This window comes from Triturus cristatus, chromosome 10, assembly GCF_964204655.1.
Source record: "Triturus cristatus chromosome 10, aTriCri1.1, whole genome shotgun sequence".
Taxonomy (NCBI): Eukaryota; Metazoa; Chordata; class Amphibia; order Caudata; family Salamandridae; genus Triturus; species Triturus cristatus.
The window spans coordinates 370980132-371006292 of record NC_140593.1 but is presented as its reverse complement, the minus strand read 5'-3'; the positions used below and the strand labels follow the sequence as shown (position 1 = coordinate 371006292).

The 26161-nt window shown below is 41.4% G+C and overlaps 1 protein-coding gene across 2 annotated transcripts in view; it reads left to right on the top strand.

Moving 5' to 3' along the window:
* The window catches only part of CDCA7L (cell division cycle associated 7 like), a 150238-nt gene that overhangs the window by 79409 nt on the left and 44668 nt on the right, over positions 1 to 26161 (top strand). For both annotated transcript variants that reach the window (XM_085631595.1, XM_085631596.1), the window contains exon 6: positions 14921 to 15058. In XM_085631595.1, the coding sequence (XP_085487721.1) occupies positions 14921 to 15058 (138 nt within the window). The remainder of the gene's footprint in view (positions 1 to 14920; positions 15059 to 26161) is intronic.

Below are 26161 nucleotides of genomic sequence, written 5' to 3'. Positions count from 1 at the left end.
CAAGATTCTCTCTTGGTCCTAGCTAAATGATTACTTAAGCTATGTACACCATCTTCTCCTCTATCCATATGAAAGATTATTGGAAAGACCAGGCCTACGTAACATGTGCCATCCCAATGGTCTGGCAAACGATAATATGCCCTGTTCCCACAAATAAAATATAATCCAGGAAAGACTGGATCTCTTCCACCTTTGAATCCCCATCCACCCATGATTCGATATGTATCATGGCACTCACTATTACCTAGAAAATAATTATCATACGCCGTTTGATTCCTTCGAATGCAAAATTTCCCTTTCTGAGGCCAATCTAAAGCTATAGTTGGACTAGCTTCTCCTTTCAAATGTTTTTCTTTCTCTATATCCCCGATTGTTTTCTCCACTTTCCCTTCTGCTGCTTTCTTTTGCATTTTCAATCTTCTTTCCTCAACCATGTCTAGGAATGTCTTTTCCTCCTTCTTCAAACTGCATGTTAAATTGTTTCTAAAAATATACTGTTAGTTCATTAGTTTCCAAAAATAATTCACCTAATACCTTAGCAGGCTTCACTTTGTTCAATTTATTAGAAGAAGGCACTTGCGCAAAAATGTTATCTACATCTGAAAAATAATATTCTAATTTCCCTCTCTCATAAAACAAACTAGCTATTACACTACATGTTATACCATATGTTGCTGGAAGGTGATGATGTGTCACTCCCTCAGAAACAGATGCAGGTAACTGCATACATACGTAGCAGTCCCGTACGTCCATTGTCTTTACATATTCATACAATAATTTTGAAAACACATTATTAGAAAAATCTGTTATCGACCTATCTTTATGCAAATAATTTTTATCTATTTTAGTTGGAACTACCTTTGGAATCTTCCCTAGATTAGTTTTATTTTCACTATGTCCTTCTAAAGTGTCTATAGTAGCTTTAAAGGAAATGACAAGAGCAAGGATGCTCCATAAAAGCATTAATAATCCTGTACAACAACACCACATTTTACACCATCTTTTCATGAATGTACATCTACCTTTACTACTTTCTATGTTAGCCATCTTGTTAAAATGGACCGTGTCTTTTGACTTAGCCTCTTTCACTTCACAACTGGTTTTTCTAACCTAAGGTTCTAACACCTATTTGGTTCTACCAGTCACTATTTTTAATTCAATATCTTGTTTTCTTCATCAATAGTTTTCTTAACTTATTCAGTTTGGCATCTCATCGTTTTTCACTCTCCTCTCGTCTTCCAAATATGGATTTTCCTGAACTTCCGTTTCTTCTTCTCCAATGTCGGACAAGTGAACTCTCAGGATTTCCAATTCTATTTCATCCTCAACCACTTTCAGTACAGTCTCCTCTGGATTTCCTTGACTATCTGCCTCTTCTCCCTGTTCAGGAAGTGCCACGTACGTCCATTCTGGTGACTTATACTTCTGGTTAGGTTTACTTGTTCTTCTACTCTTTGTCTTCAGTTAATTCGTCTTCTTTTGATTTCTCTTGACTTGTCACTTCATTCACTTGTTCAGCTCTGGGTGAATTCACTCGTGTCAGTCTGTATCTCAGTTTCCTTATTTTATTGGGCCAAACATCATCTCTTGCAACTCTTTTTACTTTACTTCCTTTGTCATTCTTTTCATTCCTCCAAGCTCTCTTTCTCAGAACTCGACCTTCAGGTATTTCGTTTTCACTCCCTTCAGACTGTCTCAACTTGCTTTGTCTTTAAAGCAACTTCCTTTTACACCACTTGTTTTGTTTTCCCTACTTCTGTCCCTCCTCGGGTCTCCGGCACGCAATATTCCTGCTGACTACTTGTCCCTTCACCTAACTATATGTTGCAGTTCCCTACACCTCCTCGGGGGTCTTCCGCAATCTGTCCCTCTCTCTCTGTACCTGTCCCTTGCTCACTTAAATTTGTTACTTCAGGTGGAATTTCTCTCAGTCTCTCATCTGGTACTTCCTTTTCACGTATTTCTTTTGTTGCATCTTCAGTACTCTTTCCTCTTTTCTTCCTGTGTTCCTTCTCGGAACCTTGCGCTCCTTGCTCGTTTCCAGAATCGCTGGATTCGGAAATCTGCAATCTTCTTCTCAGAGCGACACTTCTGGGGACTAAAGCTGATCTTTTTTCTGTTTCCCCCCTTTCAGAGTTTTCTTGTGTCTTTGACCCTTCGTCATCTGATTCAGTGCTTGATTCCGAATCATCAAAGTATTCTTTTCCTATGCTGTCCACTGGATTTGGAATTCTCAATGTATGACTGGCATGGATCCAGTTTTTCAGTCCAGCACACTTCACAGCTGTGGTCGTGGTAAAAATGACTTGTGGTTTTCCCCACCTTGGAACCAGACAATTTCTTCTTCTGTGGACTTTTATCCTTACCCAATCATCATTTTTCAGAAATACCATAACCTGCTCATACTTCATTACCTCGGGGTCTGGTGCTCCTGTTTTAGGATCCCTTGGATATTCCTTAGTTGGCCAGTTTATCATCAGATTACATTCTGACCATAGGTCTGCTGATACTATCATGTCAAACAGACTATTCAAATCAATCCATAGTACTTTAGATAATTTAACAAATCTGTCTACCTGTCTGTACCACTCGACGGGCTTTTCGCATAGTCGAGGGAAGTCATTCGTAAATGACAAAATATCCTGTCTTGTCCATGGAACATGTACATATCCTCCTCCTGGAATCTCTCTCATAGGGCACTCTGTCATTATCTTCTCCTTTTCTCTCACAGGAAAGGCTGAAAATGTCTTATCTGAGGCATCGCGTTTTCTATACCACCTGCTTCTCCATTTATCCACATCTACCCATTTTCTCAGCGAAATGATTAAGTCCTTAATTTGACCTATTCGTCCTGTGGTGTTCATGTTTTCAATGTCCTTTTCAGTGAATTCTACTCTAAGGTTTCTGCAAAGCTTTTACCTTTTCTATATCAATACCCTTACCTTTTCTATATCAATACCCATTTCATTTGCTACTTCTTCTAACCTTTCATGCAAGTTTTTCGCTTGCCAGGTTGCACTTTTACATAGAAATAACAATTCTTCATCCTTATAGGTTTTCAATTTTTCTGTCGGGATAGTCCCTACAATTAACTCTTCCAATACCATTCGTAACTTGGCCACATCAATAGATTGGTATTCTTTGTCTTCCTTCTGCAAGCTTCTTAACCATTCACTAAACTCATCTGTTGATGGTCCTACTGTTTTTATTACACTTCCGTGTCCAAAGTCATTTTGTGTTTCTGACACTGTCTCTATCATTGTCATACGTCTCTCTGCACAATTCTGATCTACAAATGGACTATTTGTAAAATTCGGTTCCATTACACTCCTAGTCTGTCTCCATGGATTCTCATTCTGTCTCACTCTCGATTGTTCTACAAGGTTACTATTTCTGTAAGGGACTGTCAAACAATGCTCACTGTCCTTCTGTTTTTCAAAAATAGGCATTACTGGACCTATCGTTACTGGAACAGTTACTGCTTCTAGATTCTTGGTCAATTCTCTTATTTTCTCAGTTAATTCCAGAGTTGTTTTTGCTAATTCTACTGAATTTTCTCCATCTGTTCTTCCTTCTGATCTCTTCTCTACTTCCCCGGTACCACTGTTTTTACTCAAGCTTAGGGATTCTGGTTCCGATTTTATAATTCGCACTGTTTCTCTCATTGGGGCACTTGGAGGTAACATTTCTGGTTCTGATCTATACGGTGGTGGATTTTTATAAAACATATCATCAAGAACATCATCCTCAGACTCATTCGCTCCATACTCTCTCGACTCCAAATTATGCCTCTTTTCTACACACTTTCGACCTTCATTCTCTCCTACAGTTCTTTCAGGGAACACACCCTCAGTCATGCTCGCATCTCGCCATCTTTTCATTCGATCACTATGCGTTTCGTGTCCGTATGGTCTTCCAAACCAATACCTATATCCTCTACCACTTCTGTTTCTTTCTCGTTCATGCATTTCGTCTTCCCATTCGGTCAAAGCCTCAAACTGTGTCGGTCTAGGTCTTGGCTCTAAATTCGTCACTCTTTCCCTTAAGTTTCTTAAAACAGCCAAATTAAATGAACCATGCTCTGGAAAAGCTAATACTCCGTCGTTCTTGGTGTATCTCACCCAGTTATCCAACCAAATACAAGTATGATACCCATATTTCGCAATCATAAAGGATGCAGGGGTTTTCGGTGGAGGAAGTAACTGTCCTTCCCTAGTCTTAACTGGTTTGTCTTTCTTAAACCACTTCTTAATTCTCCCTAACCAGGTCTTCTTCTCCTTTTCTGGCGGGTCGTAATACATTTTCTTGTCTTTCGCGCAACGCTAGTCCCTCTTTACAACTGTACCGCTAATTTATCCAATCACAGCGCGACTTCACACTACCGCACCTATTCAGAGCGTCCACGTCACTGTCACAGTCCTCGAATCCTAGCGCGACTCACACGATCGCACCAATAAGGAGCGTCTACGTCACCCTGTTTCTTCTCCAATCCTAGCGCGGCATACACTAACGCACCAATCCGGGGCGTTTCACAGTTCTGACCGACTGTCCAATCCCAGCGCGGTCGTTCTGACGTCAGCAGCCGCTGTGGCAGCTCCGGCTCCTGCTTCTGTCTAACCCTCCTTTACAAAAACCGCTCAGTAAGTTTTTGTTACAATTTCTAAACTTCTGTTAGTAACAACATAGAAACATCTCCATTGTCCGCTTCTCTAACCAAAGAACAGCAAAAGACCTTTCTCACAAGAATGCCGTCTTTCCCGAGAGCAGCGCTTACCTCTGCCCTACTACAGAATCATTACTTCCGTTGATAAAGTAGCACATCCCTCTACTTCACCCTTATAACAAGCATTAGCTAATTGTTTCTCTAGTATTTAAGACACATAGTTGGAGACCCAATGCTCCTGAGAAATAAACCCAGAGATTCGCAATCAACCCAAATGCCTTTGCATTCACACTAGTTCACACCAGAAAAATGTAGTACATTCGCACAGAATCCTGTCTTTCCCGATAACAGCGAACAGTCTGTCCTACTACAGAATTATGACATATGTTAACAAAGCAGCGCTTACCTCTCCTTTGTCCTTATAACAAGCTCAGAGATTACCTATTACCTTTCCAGTGATAAGCGTTATCGGAATGTCAGTTGGATCCCTGGTACCTAAGACCAGAACTTCACAGGTAACCTTCGCCATCATACACACTTCTTTCACACAGAAAACGTCTCTAATGGCAACACACGACGATGCTACTGAATCGAACCCAGACAATGCGCCGTGCAACTTCAATTGTCACACGTTTCCCCTGTGTACCTACAGGGCAACAACAATTCCGTCTTTCCCGAGAGCAGCGCTTACCTCTGCTCTACTACGGAACCGTTACAAACTTCCGACTTCCTACATCCCAGAAGCCGTGAAGACAACATTAAACTTGACGTAACTCAACATAGAGTGTTAGTACATAAATCAATACCAATCAATTACCAAAATCAATAAGCAATGTACAAGCAATAATCACTAAACCAAATAATAACAAACCATCATACTGCTACCAGAAAAACTGATCCAGCGCAGAGTGCAAAATCCCACCCTACTGCCACAGACCAACGGATCTCACACACGCACACTATCCATACATTCGCTGGTGGGGCCCATAACACCAACGGACACTTACCATTAGTCCGTGCGGGAGGAGATCATTCCTTCCAAGCGCTGGATAATGAGGGAGGAAGATACCACATTACCCTAATGAGCAACACACCTACAAACCCTTCTAATACTCATTAGGCCCTAGACTCCACATTTGGTATTATCCTCCCGAAACCGGGACGGATCGGTTAGTTGAAGTTTTAGTGAAACCCTAATTCTCTAATTAACCTTTACATTAACACATTTCAATGAATAAACAACCCAACTCATTTCTGTAGTTGTTCAAATCCAAATTTATATTAATATTGCAGATTAAATCATTCATTTGATTAAGTTGCCACTCATATTTACCTATTCTGGCTAAAGTCGTCCTCTATGTCAAATCTGGTAGTCTCGCAATTCTATGCCCATCAATTTAGCAGGTTAAGTTCATCAGGAATTTGGGCCTTAATTCAGTCCGTCAGAGATTTAGGCTAATAGCTGTCCTGCAGTGTCACCGTCCTCTCCGTCAGCATATCATCAGGAAATCGAAAAGCGTGATCCGACGACTCTCATTACCTCTCTATTCTACCATAATTTATAGTAAAATTGATGATAAAAGTAACAAATTTTGGGCATCCGAGTTGGCTGATTGGACAATCGGGGATCATCCTTTTGGGTTCTCACAAAAGTTTCTTTTGGGTTATGACCCTTGCCAGTTCTGGTTCACACAACAGTCTTTGTTTGGAATATTTGGACGGCGTCCCAGACTGTCCTTGAAAGGTACACGTTCATCTGGGGTCAGGTCCAGGCCGCTGTGTATCTGTTGTCAGCGCAGGCGCACTTCACCCAAGCCTTGTTCAGCGTTGGCAGTCGGGTTAGGCACCACAAGCCGCCATCTTTTGGCAGGCCAAGATGGACAACTTAAGCAAAGAGACACAAAAACGTAATTAATAAATAGAAATGACTAATTAAATGTTATTCCCTTGCTAATACCCATATGTGTGTGTATTTATCTAGCAAAAGCAACTCTCATTGCGGGTTATACTTACAAAATAAAGCACAAATCACAATTACATCACTAAAGCAACAAATATCATGCAGCATTCTATTTATCGATCATTAGTATGCGTACGAAATTTAGTTCACGTAATTAATTAGGCCATGCAGATGCAAATCCCACGTGTATTTCGATCATTAATAAGGTTGATTAGTTATTTCCACATCACTCCAAACCATTAGTACGATTATAATTAATTAATCTAATTAATAAAATGACATGCAAAATGGGGTGGGTATACAAAATTTTGCATAACCCGCTCCAGCAGTTGCTGGGTTTCTGATGGTTGAACTTACCCTTCTATACAATACGAGGCTGGGTTTGACCAGAATGTAATTTAATTCACTTTTTCCAACAGTCAGTCTTACCAGATCCTAAAGAGCTTACTTACTCTGGCTGCAGTAAGGACTGTACTGCTGTGGTCGCTCCTTGGTAGACTCTCAAGGGTATTATGCCTCTTCGGGTGCATGAGATGTACATGTGACTTTTTCCCAGAGGTGGAGGGAAATGTCCTCTTAGTGCTCTTTTTTTTTTTTTTTTAAAGAGAATTTTTTTTACATTTGTCTTTTTCTGTGTTGCTTCCTGTGCAGACAATCAGATCAAGGGTGGGGCTTCACCTACGGGCAGGTTCTCGTGATGCCAAATGTAGAAATTACAAACACGTGTCTGGTAAGGTTAACTACTGTACATACTTCGACCTCTGCTATCAAATTGCAGTAGCCTCAAATCTTCCTTGCTGACCACTCTTTGGAAAGAGCCGCCTGCACAGTGTCTACTTTAGTACCTGCAGACACCAAGCCAGTGGAAACCCATAACATGGCTGGCAATAAATAAACATTTGGTACTCTCTTCCCTGTTGGGATTTTGTTTTGCGCGGGATCTTGACCAGAAATGCCACCTTTTGTACAATTGCAAGGAGGAAAAAAAACATGCACTTGCCCTTTTCTGCAATTTCTCTCAAGAGGGAGAAGTTATACCTTGCACCAATGGACTTCTGACGTGTCCTGCTTATGGGAATATTCGTTTTTAAAATGTTCTTATGCTCCTCAAATTTGTATGTTTTCAAATGAACTGTACTAAAAACTAGCCATCCTTTACTTACTGTCAAACATAAACACAATTCCTAGTAAAACCCAAATCTTTAAAATACTACTGAGACTTCACGCTTTCCTGACACCATGCTTTATTTGTCTTTGCTAAATCGAAAACAGTATTGATTAATTTAGTTATATAAAACCATTCTTCACATTTTCCTTCACATCTTTATTGTGCAAACATTTGTGCATGTGATGTTTGATATCTACAAATAATCACGAGTAAGGCAAAACAAAAAACATATTTTGGATGGCAAAGATATATAAAAAGATACAACACAGACGGTCGGAGGGCACAAAACCCTGGCCGTTAAGAGTGTTGACTCTGCTGCTGCGAGACGTGGGGCGTCAGTTGACCCCTGTCCCTTTGTTCCAGCCCGCTGGTCATTATTTGGGGCCATGTCTTTGTTGGAGCTTGCTTGGCGCTGCCTGAACACCAGAAGGCGTGGCCGCAGAGCGGGGAGACTACATTCCCCAGAGACCTTTGAGCCCAGGACGCCGCGCACGACATCCTCGCACCTGGTGGCGCTTGAAAGTGACATCAATCTCCGGCGGAGCTGGAGCTCTGCTGCTGCGAGACGTGGGGCGTCTGTTGACCCCTGTCCCTTTGTTCCTGCCCGCTGGTCATTATTTGGGGCCGTGTCTTTGTTAGAGCTTGCTTGGGGCTGCCTGTTTGTTGCTTCCCCCGCCGCCGCTGCCTGAACACCGGAAGGCGCGGCCGCAGAGCGGGGAGACTACATTCACCAGAGACCTTTGAGCCCAGGACGCCGCGCACGACATCCTCGCGCCTGGTGGCGCTTAAAAGTGATATCAATCTCCGACGGAGCTGAGGCTCTGCTGCTGCGAGACGTGGGGCGTCTGTTGACCCCTGTCCCTTTGTTCCTGCCCGCTGGTCATTATTTGGGGCCGTGTCGTTGTTAGATCTTGCTTGGGGCTGCCTGTTTGTTGCTTCCCCTGCCGCCGCTGCCTGAACACCGGAAGGCGCGGCCGCAGAGCGGGGAGACTACATTCACCAGCGACCTTTGAGCCCAGGACGCCGCGCACGACATCCTCGCGCCTGGTGGCGCTTAAAAGTGACATCAATCTCCGACGGAGCTGAGGCTCTGCTGCTGCGAGACGTGGGGCGTCTGTTGACCCCTGTCCCTTTGTTCCTGCCCGCTGGTCATTTGGGGCCGTGTCTTTGTTGGAGCTTGCTTGGGGCTGCCTGCTTGTTGCCTCCCCCGCCGCCTGAACACCGGAAGGCGCGGCTGCAGAGCGGGGAGACTACATTCCCCAGAGATCTTTGAGCCCAGGACGCCGCACACGACATCCTCGCGCCTGGTGGCGCTTAAAAGTGACATCAATCTCCTGCGTCGCGGGCGGCGCGCGGGCAGCGCCGGGAGAAGCCCGGGACAAGGGCGGAACCGTCCTAGGCCGGAGGAGGCCGGAGGAGGCTGGGCGGGGCACCCCCTTAAAAAGGTCAGAAGATAGTATGTGTGACATTTCAGAACCTCCATTCCTCCATCATTCTAGCAGTAGTGTACCAACAAACAATGACGGTGGGTAATTTGTGGCAGGGGGAGTTTCAGGTTATTACCTGGCCATGGCAAGATGCCGTGCCAAAGTATTAGATGGAAATGCGTGTAATACGATCAACACTTATCCGGTAAAAGCAGTTAGCGCCCTTACGCAAGAAATCGATCGCACTGAAAGGCGACTGTTTATAGGATCAAGTGTACTACAGGTAGACCAGGACAATCCAAGTAGACCATTGAGCCCCACTAGTGAAGCGGTTGTGGCCCCAATTGCATTAGAGGGTACTAACAATAATGATACTAATCATCATTCATACATTTCGATTACACCTAGACTGTTTGACACGGAGAGTAGTCCCATTCCGTTATTATCCCCTCCGGCCAAAATAAAAAGTCTACGAAAGAAAACAGGGCAGGGTAATGTGAAGGCGAAACGGGATAAAAGAATTACTACAGTAGGGAATATGGTCACCACTCGAACAAGGGCTAAACAAAATTCTGATATATCGCTCAGTGTAGAAGCAGTTTTTGATAAATTAATTGAGCTGATTGTCCACTTTTTCATATAAGGGCCTAATCTGGCTAGGGAGGTCCATAAATTAAGTGGGAATTTAGACAAAATTGGTTCTCTGCCATATAAGGAAAAAAGAACAAGCACAGAGGTAAATAATGTAAAAGAGGGTAATAATGTGGAAAATAATGGAACCTCAGTCATGACCAATCCTATGGCTTTAAGTCTTAGTAGTGTTCCCCTAGGAAAGCAACATGATAAACATTACACATGTGGAGATCAGATTAAGAATCCCCGTCCACCCACAGGAAGAAGTACATCAATTCTTAGAAATCGGGGCTTACGGTTAAATGAGAAACCTGCATCTGCAGAACAACTCAGCAAAGAAAACAAAGATTTAACGACAATCAACACTAGGCAGATCCCGGCTTTCATTAATTTACCCCCGGAATGTAGTGCCTATGTTGCGGTACTCGCAAACGTCCCTAAATTAAGGTACGGCCAAGTAGAAAATCCCGATATGCTTAAAAATAAAACCCTACACTGGCTGTCCAATAACTGCAACTTTCCAATGGAGGGCGCAAATCAGATTATTTTAACACAAAGGGTGGGATGGGTGGGCCCCCTCAGGAAAAATTTTGAGGGGGACTGCATCATTATAAATTTTAAATCCTGCTCATGGGCTCAAAGTACTCTTACTAATGCTCCACCCCCATCAGTATGGGAATTTAATACAACCCTACCTTTAGGGTATTTCTACAGGCACCTACTGGAACTCGGTCACCATGGCAACTTTAACCATGCTACAAATAATTTGGTAACATTCCAGAGGCCTCGTCCTTATTTTCCAATAGCAACTTATAATAGATTCCAGGTATTTGAATCATTAGAGGGTAACGACTGACATAAGCTGCAAATGGGTATAAATAAGGCTAATGCCACCATAGGGGACACAAAGAATGTCACATCTGAAGTATGTAAAGAGCAATAGGGACATGATACCCAGCGACCCCATGTTTCAGCTAAGGTAGTGACTGGATTACTTAAATCTACCGTATTTAATACCTCTGAGGATGATAGTCACTGTAACAAAGAGAGTGGGAGCGAAATCATTATTAATTAATCTAGAAACTCAGCATATGATCTCCCATGTAGAAACACCAGCTCTTCCCCATAACGAACCTGTAGTTGTTAACACAGGTATAGTTACGGGATACAGCATAGTGACCTGGAATATTGCAGGCCTTAACAGAAAACTGGATACACCTTTCTGGGGGGGTTTCATCAGTGCAGGATATGACATCATCTGCCTCCAGGAAACTTGGTGTAAGGAGCCCATTTTTATAGAGGGCTATACTTCTCATTGGCTATATGACGTTAATTCCGCAGCCGGCAGGGCTAAGGGTGGCCTTCTATTGTTAATTTCAAATAAATTGGCCAATTGTAAAATCAAAAGTTGTACCCCAGTGGATATTTATAGTCAGGTGCTGCGACTAGAATTTACTAAAGGTAAAGATTTATTACTGGTCAACTATTATAATAATGTTTTTAATAACAACAGAGGGAAACTTTTAGTCCCACTTATAAATGAAATTGAAAGGATTTTGGCGTTATCACGTAAGCAGACCATCATTCTCTGGGCAGGTGATTTTAATATTAGTTTGTCCATTGGCTATGAGTAATTCATGTGGCTTTAGAAGGGAGATTGGTAATGATGAAGTTGTTGATCATTTACATTTCCCTCATTGCAGCTATGGTACAGCTTTGAACAAAATGATAGTAAAGCTAGATTTGGAATTACTTAGCTGCACTACGAATAAGGACAATATAAACTGCCCAACTTTTACAGGGAGGAACGCCAATACATATATTGACCATATTTTGATTTCCAGCAATACTGACTATTCGAACCTAAGGGTTAATGAGCAAGTGTCAAGCGATCACAATAGCATATCTATCTCGCTATTGTGTTGGGGAAACAAACATATAGTGGAAACCGACTGCATTTATAATATCGAAGCCTTGAGATCAAACGGCAAGAGAATCAAATGGGTTGGGGTTAACCCGCAGAAAATGCATAAGGAGGTGGTAAGGAAATGTAGTACGGAGATAGATTACTGTCTTAGAGAAGAAGTTAATCTTAACACCCTTTTTACTAGCTTTCTCAGGATCAGTGAAATAATAGACTGCTTATTTACCAAAAGAAGCAGCGGGAAAAAGATAGCAAGCATAGGTTGGTTTGATAAAAGTTGTACTCTGGCCCTACATGAACTAAAACAAGCCCTGAGCACCAAACCCCGGAATAACATCCTTATTAAAACCCTACGTGGAAATTATAAAACACTTGCCATTAGGAAAAGAGACCTTCAAGAAGAGGCTTGAAATAATCTTAATTTAGCTGCAGCTACAAATAATTGCAAACTGTATTGGGAGACTATAAATAGTCCCTTTTTAAAGAATGATAGTGTGCCTGAAATGACTTTATTTATAGATTGTAATTCATGGACCGAACATTTTAAAAATATTTTTAATCCAGAAAGGTTAGTTTTAGATTCAATTTTGAGTAATGACTCCTTATGGCTACCACTACCACTCCAAATAAGTCTAGATGAGGTATATGAGGGCCTAATAAACAGCAAAGGAGGTAAAGCCCCTGGCCCGGATGGGGTTCCGGTGGACTTGTATAAAACTGAAATAAACCTCTGGGCCCCCATTTTAGCGAGATTTTTTAATGCGACTGCAGAAGGACAGCTACCGACATCATGGGGCCAATCTTTAATTATCCCCCTTTTTAAAAAATGATCTAAATCCGAGGCATGCAATTACCACCCCATTTCCCTACTAGATTCCTCAATTAAAATATTGAGTAGAATCATGTTAAAAAGGTTGGAAGCATGGGCTAAAGAGAATGCAATTTTATCAAAGGCACAGTACGGTTTTAGAAAAGGCCTGGGGACTCTGGAGCAGTGTGTCAACCTTGACCTCCTTATTAATAAATACACAACTGTCAGGGAGGGCAACCTGTTCCTCTGTTTCGCGGACCTGAGTAGTGCCTTTGATATTGTAGATCACACTATTTTGTGGCAAATTTTACTTGATCTAGGTGCACCTAAGGAAAATGTACATTTTTTAGCAAGACTCTATTCGATGTTGTCATGCGAAGTTCGCTATGGACCGTCTGGCGAATGCACCCCTTTTTTAAGGTTGCGAGAGGCATCCGTCAGGGTTGTGTTTTGGCGCCTTTTTTTATTTTCATTATTTATCAATCAAGTCGACTCTTCCCTAAGTGAGATTTCATCGGATGCCCCTCTTATAGATGGGAGGGCAGTTCCAATTTTGTTATATGCGGATGACGCTGTCTTGTTATCCCGCACACAGATTGGATTGCAGCGTCTTATTGACAAGTTCGTAAAATTTATAGAGAGCAGGAAACTTGTAAATATTAAATCTAAGACCTTTGTGATGACTTGTGGAAGGAAAGTTAAGCCAGCTAGTACCTTCTACATAGAAAAGGCCAAGATGCAATCTGTCAAAACGTTTTGTTACCTTGGAATAACATTTGCAGGGGATGGGAAGTGGACACACGAACATGATAATGTGAGCCTTAAGATGAGTAGGAATACTGATAGTATTTTTAGATTTTCAGCTAAACTGGGGGACAGAAGAATAAAAGAAATGATGGCCATTTATAATGCAAGGTGTGTATCATCTGCATTATATGGGGCAGGAGTATGGGGCCATCAATGTGCCAAAACGCTCCAGCATGACGAAAATAAGTTTCTTAAACGTTTATTGTGTGTTCCCTCCCCCTCAGCATCAACACAACTAATTCATGAGGAAGTAGGAATCGAATATATTTTGGATTTAGCTGCATTACGCCCTTTTGACACTCTGGCGTTCTATTTGGTCCAAAACTGAAACTTTATTCACACAAACTATTATTAAAGATTGCTTGAGGTTTGATCATTTTTTGCGTATACCATGGTTTAAATATATCTATTACTGGTATAACCTTTTATTTGAATGCAATATTTTTTGGGACTCTGAGTTTGCAGCATCAATCCCAAGGAAAGAGTTAAAAACAAGGTTTCTATTATATAAAAGGGAGACTAGAGAGAGGTTGTTTAGGAATTTACCAACCTCTGTTTTTTATTATGACTTAAACCTAAATGAAGGTTTTCAGGCATATTTAACTATAGTGACACCCAACACCCATCGATTAGTTTTGACACGCCTTAGGTTGGGAATCGTTCACCACCTAGTGTCATTTCCGCACATGAAAACTAGATCTAATTCCGTATGCCCATGTGATAATACCTCTAGACAAAGTTGTTGCCACTTTTTTATGTTTTGTAAATTTTATTACGTCTATAGGAAATTTTATTTGAAACCCATTTTTTAAAAATATTATGTGCGCTCTACTAAAATGGCAATGAAGTTTTTATCATCTTTAGGAGATGCAGAAATTTGTTTTTATGTTGCATCGTATATATTGAATTGTATTGCTGTAAGGAAATCAATTATTCTTTCTGTGTAGCATACAATTCTTCATTGCTCAATTTGCACATATCTTCTAAAACAAAACCTGTACATGCACCTTATTAATATTACGCGATACTTTCGCGAAAATTGCACATAATGTATCATTTAGAATTACAGAATAATTTTTAGTATTGATATTGCTGGAATATATGTATAGTACTGTAGTAGGTTGTATTATACATTATGTTTTCCATTGATTTTATTTCATAATTTTGTGAAGGCATTGTTTACTGTTCTGCTTATATGTTTGTGTTTAACAAACCGAATAAGGCTTTTGAACTGAACTGAAACTGAGTGTTGACTGATCTCAAAGATTTGTATCCGAATGACCATAATCTGTCTAAAATTGATGTACTTTTTTAGCTGTTTTAGCAATAGGACTAATGTAAATTCTTTAGATCGGGCTGTGATGAATTATGATTTATATAAGAACTAGTTAACTCGAAACTAAAACTTACTGTTGACTCGCAACTGGAAGGTTCCTTGATTAACCTATTATGATCCCTTATTCAAAGGAAAAACTCCTTCTCTCTATTCTCACCTGGTCAGTTTTGTTTGATGCTGGTGTTTTACAGGAGGAGCGGGAGGAACATCGGAGGCGGAGGTCGTCTTCATCTAAATGCACTACTTTTCGTCCTGTGGAAGATATTACAGAGGAGGACTTGGAAAATGTTGCAATCACAGTCAAGGATAAAGTATATGATAAAGTTTTAGTAAGTATTTTATTCTCGATTTCTAGGTGTGATATGAGCGTGGTTTATAATCGTGTATATTTTAAGGAACCGTTATAGTCCCAGCCTGTAAACACTGGGATGCTAAACCGGTGGATGGATCCTCGTTACTTTTATTTCATGTAATGTAATATTTCTCTCAAGAAGGGTGCTAGGCATACTTTTATTTGCACCTTGTCTTGACCTATTGTCAAGGTCTTCTGTTTAATTCATTTATTCTGGGCCGTAAGTGGGATGGAGAGCCGGGAGGTAGGTGGGGGCTCTCAGTGGGGCATGGCCTGTGTAATTAAGGCCGTGACCTCAAAACACATAAGCTAAAGATTTGTGCCTAGCATAGTGTGCCGCCTGTCTGGTATTTTGTTGCCTCTTTCTGTTCTTGCATCCAGATACAATACATCAACTGACATTACACCTAAAACAAGCCAGGACTATTGACTTTGTCAATGATTGTTTGTTGCATAAGATAAAGAAGCAGCAACAATTACTTTGTGGTATATAATATTGAAAGCTCTTCCATTCTGAAATGATGAAACTGTGAAATAACTAGAACAAGTCTCTCTGAAGTCGCATCAAAGCCAAGTGAAGGTTAGTACTGCTGCAGAGTTCACATTTCTTTTCATTCCTAGAGTAAGGGCAAACATGGAGAGGCTGATCAGGACATGTCTCAGCACCTGCTTTTTAGAACTGCCGGTGCTGAACACTGGCAGGACCCGGCCCACTTAAAGCCCTGCATTTAGTTCATTACTGGAGCACACAGACTAGCAACTCGCCATTCTTGATAGTTTGCTTCTGTTGTTGGCCCAGACACAGTTGGCTGTATATGCTCAGTCGCATCTCGGTTGACCACATTACAACATCCTTGCAAAATTTAGTAACTCCCTAGCTTCTTTATAAATACCATCTCAGTCGACTTTGACCTCATAAATATTTGAATACCTGCAAATCGCTTCTTTGTTGTTAGTGTACACTGATCCTACTTTCCAACAGACGTGGATTGGAACCAGTAGCCCGATTAAAGTCGGTCTGCATAATTTTTGTTTGGATTGGTTTTAACCATACTTTCAGGCTAGTTGTAGCGCAGCCACACTCATAGAAAGTGAATTTCTCTAAAACAAAATATATACTTCTCCCTCGAATCATTTTGTGCGATCTGTACCTACCTCCATTCTAGGACCAGATTAACTCTCGGATGTCTTTTGTAACTGAAATAGTCTTGCAGTCCGCATCGTCCCCTCACTATTGCAACTGGCCACTTTAACCTGACAAACTTCCATCCTGCATCTTTGATGTTCCTTCTACGGCTTTCTAGGTTAAAGGAACATTTCCCTTTGCCAAGTGAAACTACACTGCATACAATAATATGATCAGGATTATTTGGGAAGTGTTATTCTTCATATAGTTGCCAGGAGAGTTTTCGTTTGATTTCGTGCATCTGCCTCTTTTCCCTTCGCTCTCCAAATATTCTGCAGGAAATCCAAGGGCGGTGCAATATTACACCATTTTTAAGTGTCACACATTCTTTTTTTTTTTTTTGCTGAATTTTACTGCTGGAATTTAGACTCTGCATACTAAGGCACAGCTGTCCAGTTCCCAGTGTATATGCTCTTACCCATAAAACAGGTGAAAATTGGCTAGTCCGTGATTGGCATATATAACTCTCCTAGAAGACCATAGCATATGGTCTAAAAACTACATCCATGGCATGAGAAGTTAAATGTCACCTGTGGACTGCAGCACTTGTTTCATCACTGGTGTGACACAGGAAATCTGTCTTCAGGCCTACTATTGTAGCCTGACTGCTACATTTTAAACCTGCAACCAGACCTGTCAAAATAACCCTTTTGACAGGGGGGAATCATTCTTTTTAAATGTTAATGTCCTTTTTGTAGGTGTTGTAGCCCACAAGGTGGGGTGCATGGTTTTTTAATGTGATACATGTAGAATATCTGGACATCTGGATATCTGTTAACATAGTCCTACTGTGACCAGCCCCCAAATGCTATTTTTGCAGTGTAAGACTCTGGATGTCCCATGAGAAGACTAGAGTACAGATTAAAATATTAATTCTGCAATCTTGTGTTCAACCACTTTTTTTTGTATTTATTATAAGCCTAATTCAGTGGTGAAGTTGAATTTTTAATACATATTTAAGAAAATCAACTTTTAGAAAGCTACCTGTTCCCTGCCTGAATCTCCCAGAGGCTAAATTCATTAGCTCTCTAAGCAGCCAGTCAGCCAGTGCTTGACCTTAATACGGTGTGTAACCTGCTCCCAAAGGAAGGGCAATGGCCTGGGTGTAGGGAGGTGCTTTCCTTCCCCTTGCAGGAACACCAGTTAGGGTGGATCCAGGAACGTAATTAACTTGTATAGGGCCTGCCCTCTTATAAGTAAACGTAAGGTGAGATCTAGGGATGGCAACTCTTTGTGCCCCCGCCAGGGTTCCCTGCAAAACCATTTGTGAGTGACCTCAAAGGAGGGGACTGCTCATTTCCCTCATGGCCACACCTCTGGGTGGGCACACAGGCTCTGCACAAGCGAGAAAGGGTGTCTCCATCTTGAATTTTAGGGTGCACTGTGTAATTGTGTGCAGTTGGACAAACCAGATCTGCTGAAAAAGTGGGGCGAGTTGCACTGGGAACTTTTACCCCATTGGCTAGTGAGCAGCCAAGACTCACCCCACCCATTAGCTAGTAGTGCATTACTATTTTTTGCTGCTTTTTATTCTAAATCTTTTAAAATTCATATCTCCGGTTCTCCTTATTGGATTTTTGTTGTTTTGGTATAATTTTATTTATTAAATTGTTCTATATTTTTATAAATTGTAGTGGGGTTTTTGTGTAATGTTTTTGATGTTTTAACTTTTTTGATACTTCTGTATGCTTCACAATTTTTCTCTAACTTAAGCCTTTCTGCTGTGTGCCTTCACTACCAGGGGTTGAGTTCAGGTTTAAATTACTGAAACTTTGACTTGACCGAACAGGTTACTGATTTTTAGGTCTCGCCTACGCAGCGCGCATGCGCTGCATAGGAGGACCTTTAGCCGTCGCTCTGCTCTTTTTCGAAACACATACTCGTGCTTTTGTTGGCATCCACCTTGAGGGAGCGCGCAGGGGCGCGCCACAAGCACGAGTATGTGCTTTCAAAAAGAGCAGACTGTGTGCGCACACACACACACGCACGCACCACTCCCGGGCCAGCAAACACACAATTGCAGTGCCAGCAGTGTGTTTTTCTTTTACTGTGACAAGCACGCACGTTCTGTATCCTTCTCTCTTGCACTCAGTCAATTCCCCCTCCCTGTCACGCATTCTCACCCGAGTCTGCCACTCTTATCTCTTCTCTTCCAGACCTCCCTCCTTTCCTGTTCTCTGTACTTCCAACTCTGCCCTGTCTCTCACTCTCGGTCGTCATTGCTTCCACCTCACTCATCTTTGTGATACCATCGCCCTATGAGCAATTGTCTCTCCCACGCAGCCCCGCCTTCTTTTCGAGTCCATCTAACTCAGCCATCTCTCATTCCCTCTTACAATCTGTACTTGCATCTTCCTTTTCACACCCACCTCTCTTCTTCAGATGAACCAGTTCTTGTGTCTTCCATCAGACACTCAACCCTCTCTTCGCCCCTTTCACGAATGGCCTTCCTTCCTTCACTCTAAAGCACTCAATCCTCATTCCTCTCTTCTCCCTTTCAACTTCTCACCTCACTCCTTCATACACACACCTAGTTCTCACCCCATTATACTGTCAGCCTTCTCTTCCTCCTTCACTCATTCATTCCACTGTCCTCACCCTTTTGCGCCCTCCATCAATCTCAGTCCAGGTGTCTTGTTATCCGCTCTGTCTTGATCGCACACTCCCTTTTATTTTTTCTTTTATAATTACTAAGCCCCCCTTCCGTGTTACTCAGTAATTGCTTCCTCCATCTTACACTCAGTCCTGTAACATTCCATATACGCTCCTTCTCCATCGACCTTACGCAATGTGCATATATCTGATATATTTATCAGCTATTGGGTGAAGCAAAAGTGTCTGTGCAGGTATCATGAACATGCATGTAGGCCGTGTGAGATGTGATGGAGGTGACCCTTTGACTTTGGAAGGTTTCACTACCTGTATAGTTATTGGTTCAGGTATCACTGCCTTCTCCCGGAGCCCAATGTGGGTCAATTTAGGAGACAAAGGCATAGAAGACTGTGGAAAGGCAAACTGTTCCCTGGAACTCGAGGTGTATGAAGACTGTGGAACACGTCAGCACGCCTGGACTCCTCGCCTTAAAAGCACAGCAAGCTGAGCAGCTGAACCTGAGATGTGGGAACTATTTGGGAATTCTTCCATTCATATATTATCTTGAGCACATACTAATCCACATGCCCATTAATGCTCCTCCCATAGCTCTCTAACCCTCTGGTGAAAACACCAGATTCCATCCCTGCATTTCCCCTACAGAACCCCTCCTGCTATAATAACTTTTATCAGAACACTCTCTCTGCATGCGATTCTCACGACCCCCTCACAACTTTCCCTCTAGCAATCCACTTCCTCTCCAGCAATGGATGACCGTCCCCATGTCTTGCTTAAAGACACAAGTTCACACTCCTCTCTGCAGATGGCGAAAATCCTGAACCCTCAGCCACTTTCATATCTGTAAAAAGCTTCCAGTGCCCTTAAGTGTGTCATTGACACTGCTACATCCGTGTCCTTCCAAGAGAGCATCACCTCTCTGTACCACACTCCACAGCTGTCCCGTAAACATCAACTTTCTACTTTTATCCCCCCAAAACACATCACCCTGACACAGACTTGCCTCACTGTTGTTGACTGTGTTTCCTTATTCTTCTCTTAAATCACTCTCCGAAGGAAACCTTAGTATTCCCCTCACCACCCCTTTAACACTCACACTACTCCCCTGTAGGCTGCCAGCTTCACCATCTTCTACAGCTGCCTGGTGTTCATTCCCATTCTCAAGCCCTCAGCATTGCTTCTGCTCCTGTTGACCCTTCCAGGCTCTAAACCATCAAACCTCTGCCCTTCCTTTAGTCTGTTCCTGCTTCACCCTTATTTTAACCAATATCTCCTCATCAAAATCTATCATTTTTGTTTTAAATTGTTAGCAGTCGTACCATTATTTAAATAAGCCGACACCCGAACCCTACTCTCTTTCCAGGTGCAGACCTGTGCCTTAACTCCTACTGGCTTTTGTGTAATTCATCTAAAAAATCACCATGCTGTTTGTCATATCCAATTATTTATCATCTATATGCATTATATGCGGAAAGCAATCCTTTTTGATAGTTTTGCCCGAACTCTGGCAAAGCCAGTGAGACTACTCTTAATGCGACACATTGCATGTGTGCATGTAACAAGCATTGGCATAGTCAATGGGTCTCGCCTTTGGGACCTTATAAGTATTTAGTTATGCAGCACAATATCCTTACTGCAACAACATTAACTGCTGCATGGCTAAACACCTATAAGGTCCCAAAGGCGAGACCTATTGGCTATGCCAATGCTTATTACTTGTTGTAGACTACCATTCACCCCAAATAATAATTTACTTTCCCACATTATCTAAATCTGAGCAGAGAGTAGTCACATTACCAAGAGATTGCTTGACATGATTTAGAGTCTCCTTTCCTCTTCTCAAATAATTTTTGGATAGATAAATAAGAGGTGGAGTCAAATAACTTAATGGAGTATAACAGCTGTATGTTCACTTTTGGGGTGCAATTTGACAAACACGCTCACACTCTTTTCTTAAGCTACACCTGCGCCTACCGCAACCATCCTTTCCAATGGCATAGTGTGTAGTGGGTTTCTCAAAGCAGACCTTTTGCAGTTAGTATCACCTGAGGGCTAGGACATATTGTTTGTAACCATAAAGTACAAGTACCAAATGTAACATGTTATACAGATTTTCCAGTTCTGTCAAGTGTACACCGTGACACAAAAGCCATACTGCTATTAATGTGTAGACTAGACAGTACATACCCTTCTTGCACTGCTTCCTTATTCAAACTTCTTACCCTTTTTGCATCATAGTTCTTTATTCATTTTGACATCTTTAATCAGACAGTGTAGAACACAAGCCAGTCTTGCTAGTAATTATAACATCAGCACACAGATTAAGCATCAATAATAAGCATGCGCTGTACGACTTTCTGTCTAGTGCGGTTGGTGGTACATAATTAGCTGTAATGCACGAAAAAGATAAACAATCATTACTAACATTTCACCCGTATGACAACTGAGTTCAGTTAGTCTAAAACCAGTATAGTAGAGTGTCAGCTAGGTTCCTCAAATCTGTGTCACCATTGGTCTAGAGTTCATTCCTAATTGAGTGTGGTGGGAGGGGAGTGTTCCAGATCTACGTCTAAGGGATACTCCAATAGGCCCATGTGGCATAGGTGTGGAAGTATACTTTAGACCTCTTTAGGGGGGCTTGGTGTATTATTTGGCCTCAAATTTCTCTATAGGATGGGGTCCAACTGTGGATATCTGAAGCCAGCATTTCTCAAGGTGCAGATCATACATCTATTTCTGCCAGGACCCACTTGCGTAGATCTATCCATTCCCGTATGCTTGGCGCTAAGGTTGCCTCCCATGCCATTGCTATTTGTCTTATGGCTAGCAACACTGCAAGGTCTATCAATCTGCAACTGTTTTTTCTTTTTGTTGCGCTTAGCTATGTGAACACATATCTTTCCAACCCTCCGAGGAACAAATTCCCTGTGAACTACGACACGATGTTCACTATTTAAACCTAAAAGATTGCTATCACTAGGCATGTCCATACCATGTATATGAAGTCTGCTTCCATAGTTGGGCACCATAGGCATTGAAAATTTGGCCCCTGGGTACATGTGTCCTATACATTTGGGAAACAAATATGTGTGGTGGAGGTAATTAGATAGTTTGTATCCCAGTCTCTAATTTTTGGATACCGGTTTTGCACTGCGTAGCGCCCATCCCAATCTCCAGGCAGGATCTCCCCGTTCCCACCGTTCTTTCAGTGCATTCAGCGATACTTCCTCCTGCTGTAGTAGGGCGGCATGTAGGTATGTGATGGTCTACCTTGAAGTATTCAGTATCTTACCCAAAACATGCTCCCAAAACCCTGTACCAAAGCTATATATTTGTCAAAGTGCCTGTAACTCAAACACTAATCAGACCGCCTTACACCACAACACTTTACAAGTTGCAAAATAAACCCCAAAAAACAAATATACATACATATCTATCTATCTCCAAATTCGTTCAGAACAGCTGTTCGCCAGTGTGCACCAGAATGAGAGAGGCGTTGGTTAAACCAGAGCCAACTTACTCAGTATTATCAACTCCCTCCATACCACCAAACGAAATAGGACCAACGCTCAAGAGTTGCAGCATTCCAGATTTAATCACCGTCTGCTCTATCGCGTTCTCCTTGGTCATTTTCAGGGCAGCGTTTTTGGAAGTGTATTAAGGTGCTCATGTGCTTTATTAATTCATAAACAAAAACGTCTTACTTTTACCATTTAGGCATCAATATAGAAACATACATTAGTGCAAGTAACATGTGAAAATAAAGTGCAAATTAATCATGAAATAATGCCTGAGTAAATTAATTACATTTCATGTCATGAAGTCAAACACCATTTTAAACATAACTTTCAATTCGCTTTGCAGCATCAATCAATATCGTAAGTATCTTAGATGGAGTAGGTTCATTTACATATCCGATAAGCCCAATCAAAATGCAAACATACTTTAGCAGTCCATAGACATTAATAAATACTTCTACTCCTTGCACATAAATACATATGATGTTGCAAAAAAAACCATTTCTGGCTAACTCATCAAGAGTTTTCATTTCTATTAAGGACCTGGAGGATTATGCTTCTTTCTTTACTGAGAAATTCACAGCAGCCAATCAAGACACTTAAAACTTGCTTATCCCATGAGCCCAAACAGCCCAATTTACCATCCAATCATAAGGGTCATGTATATGTATATATATATATATATATATATATATTCACTGAAAAAAAACATAGGTTTCAGGCACGTTATAGTTAGGAATTAGCATTTAAAAAACCTTAGAAATTCACTGAAAAAAACATAGGTTTCAGGGGCGTTATTGTTAGCTGGACTTTTAACTCGTACAAAACCATTGAAATTCCCCCGATATAGTTAGCTAAACTAACTATAACTTGCGCGCCCGCAATGCACTGCTGATGACGTCACATATTACATCACTCATGAGATGGTCAGTGACATCACTGATGACATCACTGATGACATCATCCTTGTGATAGTGGCAGACCTCCTCTCCCCCTAATATAACCTTTGATACACACATTCAAAAATAGAAACTAAAATTTTCAAAACAATGGACATAACAATATCAGTTACAACAACCTATTCAGTAATTCTAAGATCCACATACACATCCACTCATTCACCAACAGTCCTATACAGTCATACATGTACTCACTCATCATATGTACTCATACACCTATACATCTTGTTACACGCCACTCATCCATAGAGTTTACTCACACACAGTCACTCATGCTAATAAAGAATCAAACATCCATTTACTTGCATATACAGTTATACACACACCACCACACTTACTTCTACAGAAACTTACACATACTTGGTCTTTTAAACAATCACTTATAGAAACACATACTGATTCATACAGGAACTCTTTCAATCTCTCACTCTCACATATACTCACTTATATACACCAATAGTCACATATACTAGTTTAAAACATATGTAGTTACTCATAAAGACACTATTGAGACAGTCATTCACTCACTAACACACCCATGCACACACTCATCCACCCATACAGTCCTGCACACATGCTGTCTTCAACACATACAAAGAGTGAGTCACTCATTCATGCACCTATGCACTACGTAATACCCCCCACCGAACCATACAGACACTCATACTGATACTCAAAAAACCAACTAATGCCTATATAGACACTCATGTAGCTACTCACCAACCCATGCAGCCACTTATACACAAAGTGAGAGACTGATGCAGATATTTACACATTTAAACATTACTCACTAAGCCATGTATTCACTAAGATACACTTAATCAGTCAGTTATACAATCAATTTTTCAAAAACAAATCATCTATTTAGACACTTTTATACCCATTTATTCTTCCATCGACCTTGAGATATACATATATAAAACATATATAATTTTCAGAAAAACACACATTCACTGGATGATGTCATTTGAGATGTCATCAGTGATTCACTGACCATGTAATGAGTGATGTAATATGTGACGTCATCAGCAGTGCATTGCGGGCGCGCGAGTTATAGTTAGCTGAACTAACTATAACGGGGGAATTTCAATGGTTTTGTACGAGTGAAAAGTCCAGCTAACTATAACGCCCCTGAAACCTGTTTTTTTTCAGTGAATATATATGTGTGTGTGTATATATATATATATATATATATATCTATATCCCTGGGAACCCCATCCCCCAGGGCCTGCACCCTAATTTTTTTTGTTGAAAAAAATTAATTTGGACCTCCCAAGGCCTTAATCGGCCCCGGGGACCCCATCCCCCGGGGCCTGCCTTTTGTTTTTAATTATTTTTAAAAAACAATATATTTATAGAAACACCTAGGACATGCTGGACAAACCGTATGTACCTATCACCATGACGATTTGCGTGATATTCATTAAAAGGCGACTATGCATTGAATGAATCCACATGGAATGTATTTACACTGCTAGTGAAGCTCTGACGTGTCTGACGCCCTACCGTGCCTAATCACGGCGCCCCCGCCGGTGGGTGCTCTCCAAGTAGACACCCTTGTCGTTTATTTAAACAAACATGGGTAGCTATTGACTGGCACATTTAATATACACGCACACCAAGCCATTCAAAGGGGATTCGACAAAAATTCGACCAAACTATGCAAGAAAGCCCCCTCGCGGTTAATAAAACACACATCCACCGCCGGATGTGTAATACTTTTTATTTTACTCTCTGGAAAGGAGACGAACCTCACTTGAGTCACAGCGTGCTCCTGGCTGAGCCCAATGCTGTGTTACACCCACCAGTGCCCGCCGAGTGCCTCACACCTCTATGTTGTATTCCACCAGCTAGTGCGAATGCTATGACACTCTCTAGCCCATGTGCACTGTAACACCACCCCGTGAATGTCATGCCACGCTTGCCTTCGCACGGGTTATATTGCCCCATCTAACGTGCCTTCCTCGATGCCTATGTTATAACGCACAGCGCTATGTCATACATATTACAATCTGGGATCCATATCTTTGTCACAGTGCATATGCAACGTTACACTCCCCAGCACATATTTTATATTACAACTTTAGAGACTAGTTAGGTTACACAACACTGCCCTGTGCATATTACACTCCAAGGCGCATATCGCATAGCACGCGCTAGTGCCTGTGCTATCTCGCGCTCTCCAATTAATCTGTCATTGCGCACAATGTATTGCATATTATATTTCACGCCCCGGTTCATCTTATATCACACTTTTTGGTGCATAGTTTATACCATATACTATATCTAGTTTTCATTTTCAATCGTGCTCTCAGGACTAGAATTTTATGTGAGGAGAAGAGTAAGAGAATATTGCATTCCACTTGTGTTATATTGTTTTAGTGATATGCTGTATATTATCCAAGGTAGGAATGTATGGTGAAGAAAAAAGCAAATAGTCGTATGATCAATTTTTATTTTCTTTACTCTTTCTCAGTCTCACCATTCTTGTTCTTTTATCCTTTCCTTGTTACTTTACCTTGCTCTTCCTTCATCTGCGTTGGTAATCTCTTGTGTAGATTTTGTCTAGGAGTTAGTTCAGCATTGTTCACACTCCTCATAATGGCTGGTGCAGGAATGAGTCAACCGCCCCCATTTTTAAATGAGCTAGGGGAGCCGGATATTCCATGGAGAAGGTGGGAAGGAATTTACAAGTCTTATCTTATAGCCATAGGGGGCGGGAATTTTTCAAATATAAGGAAGCAACATATACTGTTACATAATCTTGGTTTACATGGTAGGAAAGTTTTCGAGGACATTACAGGTAG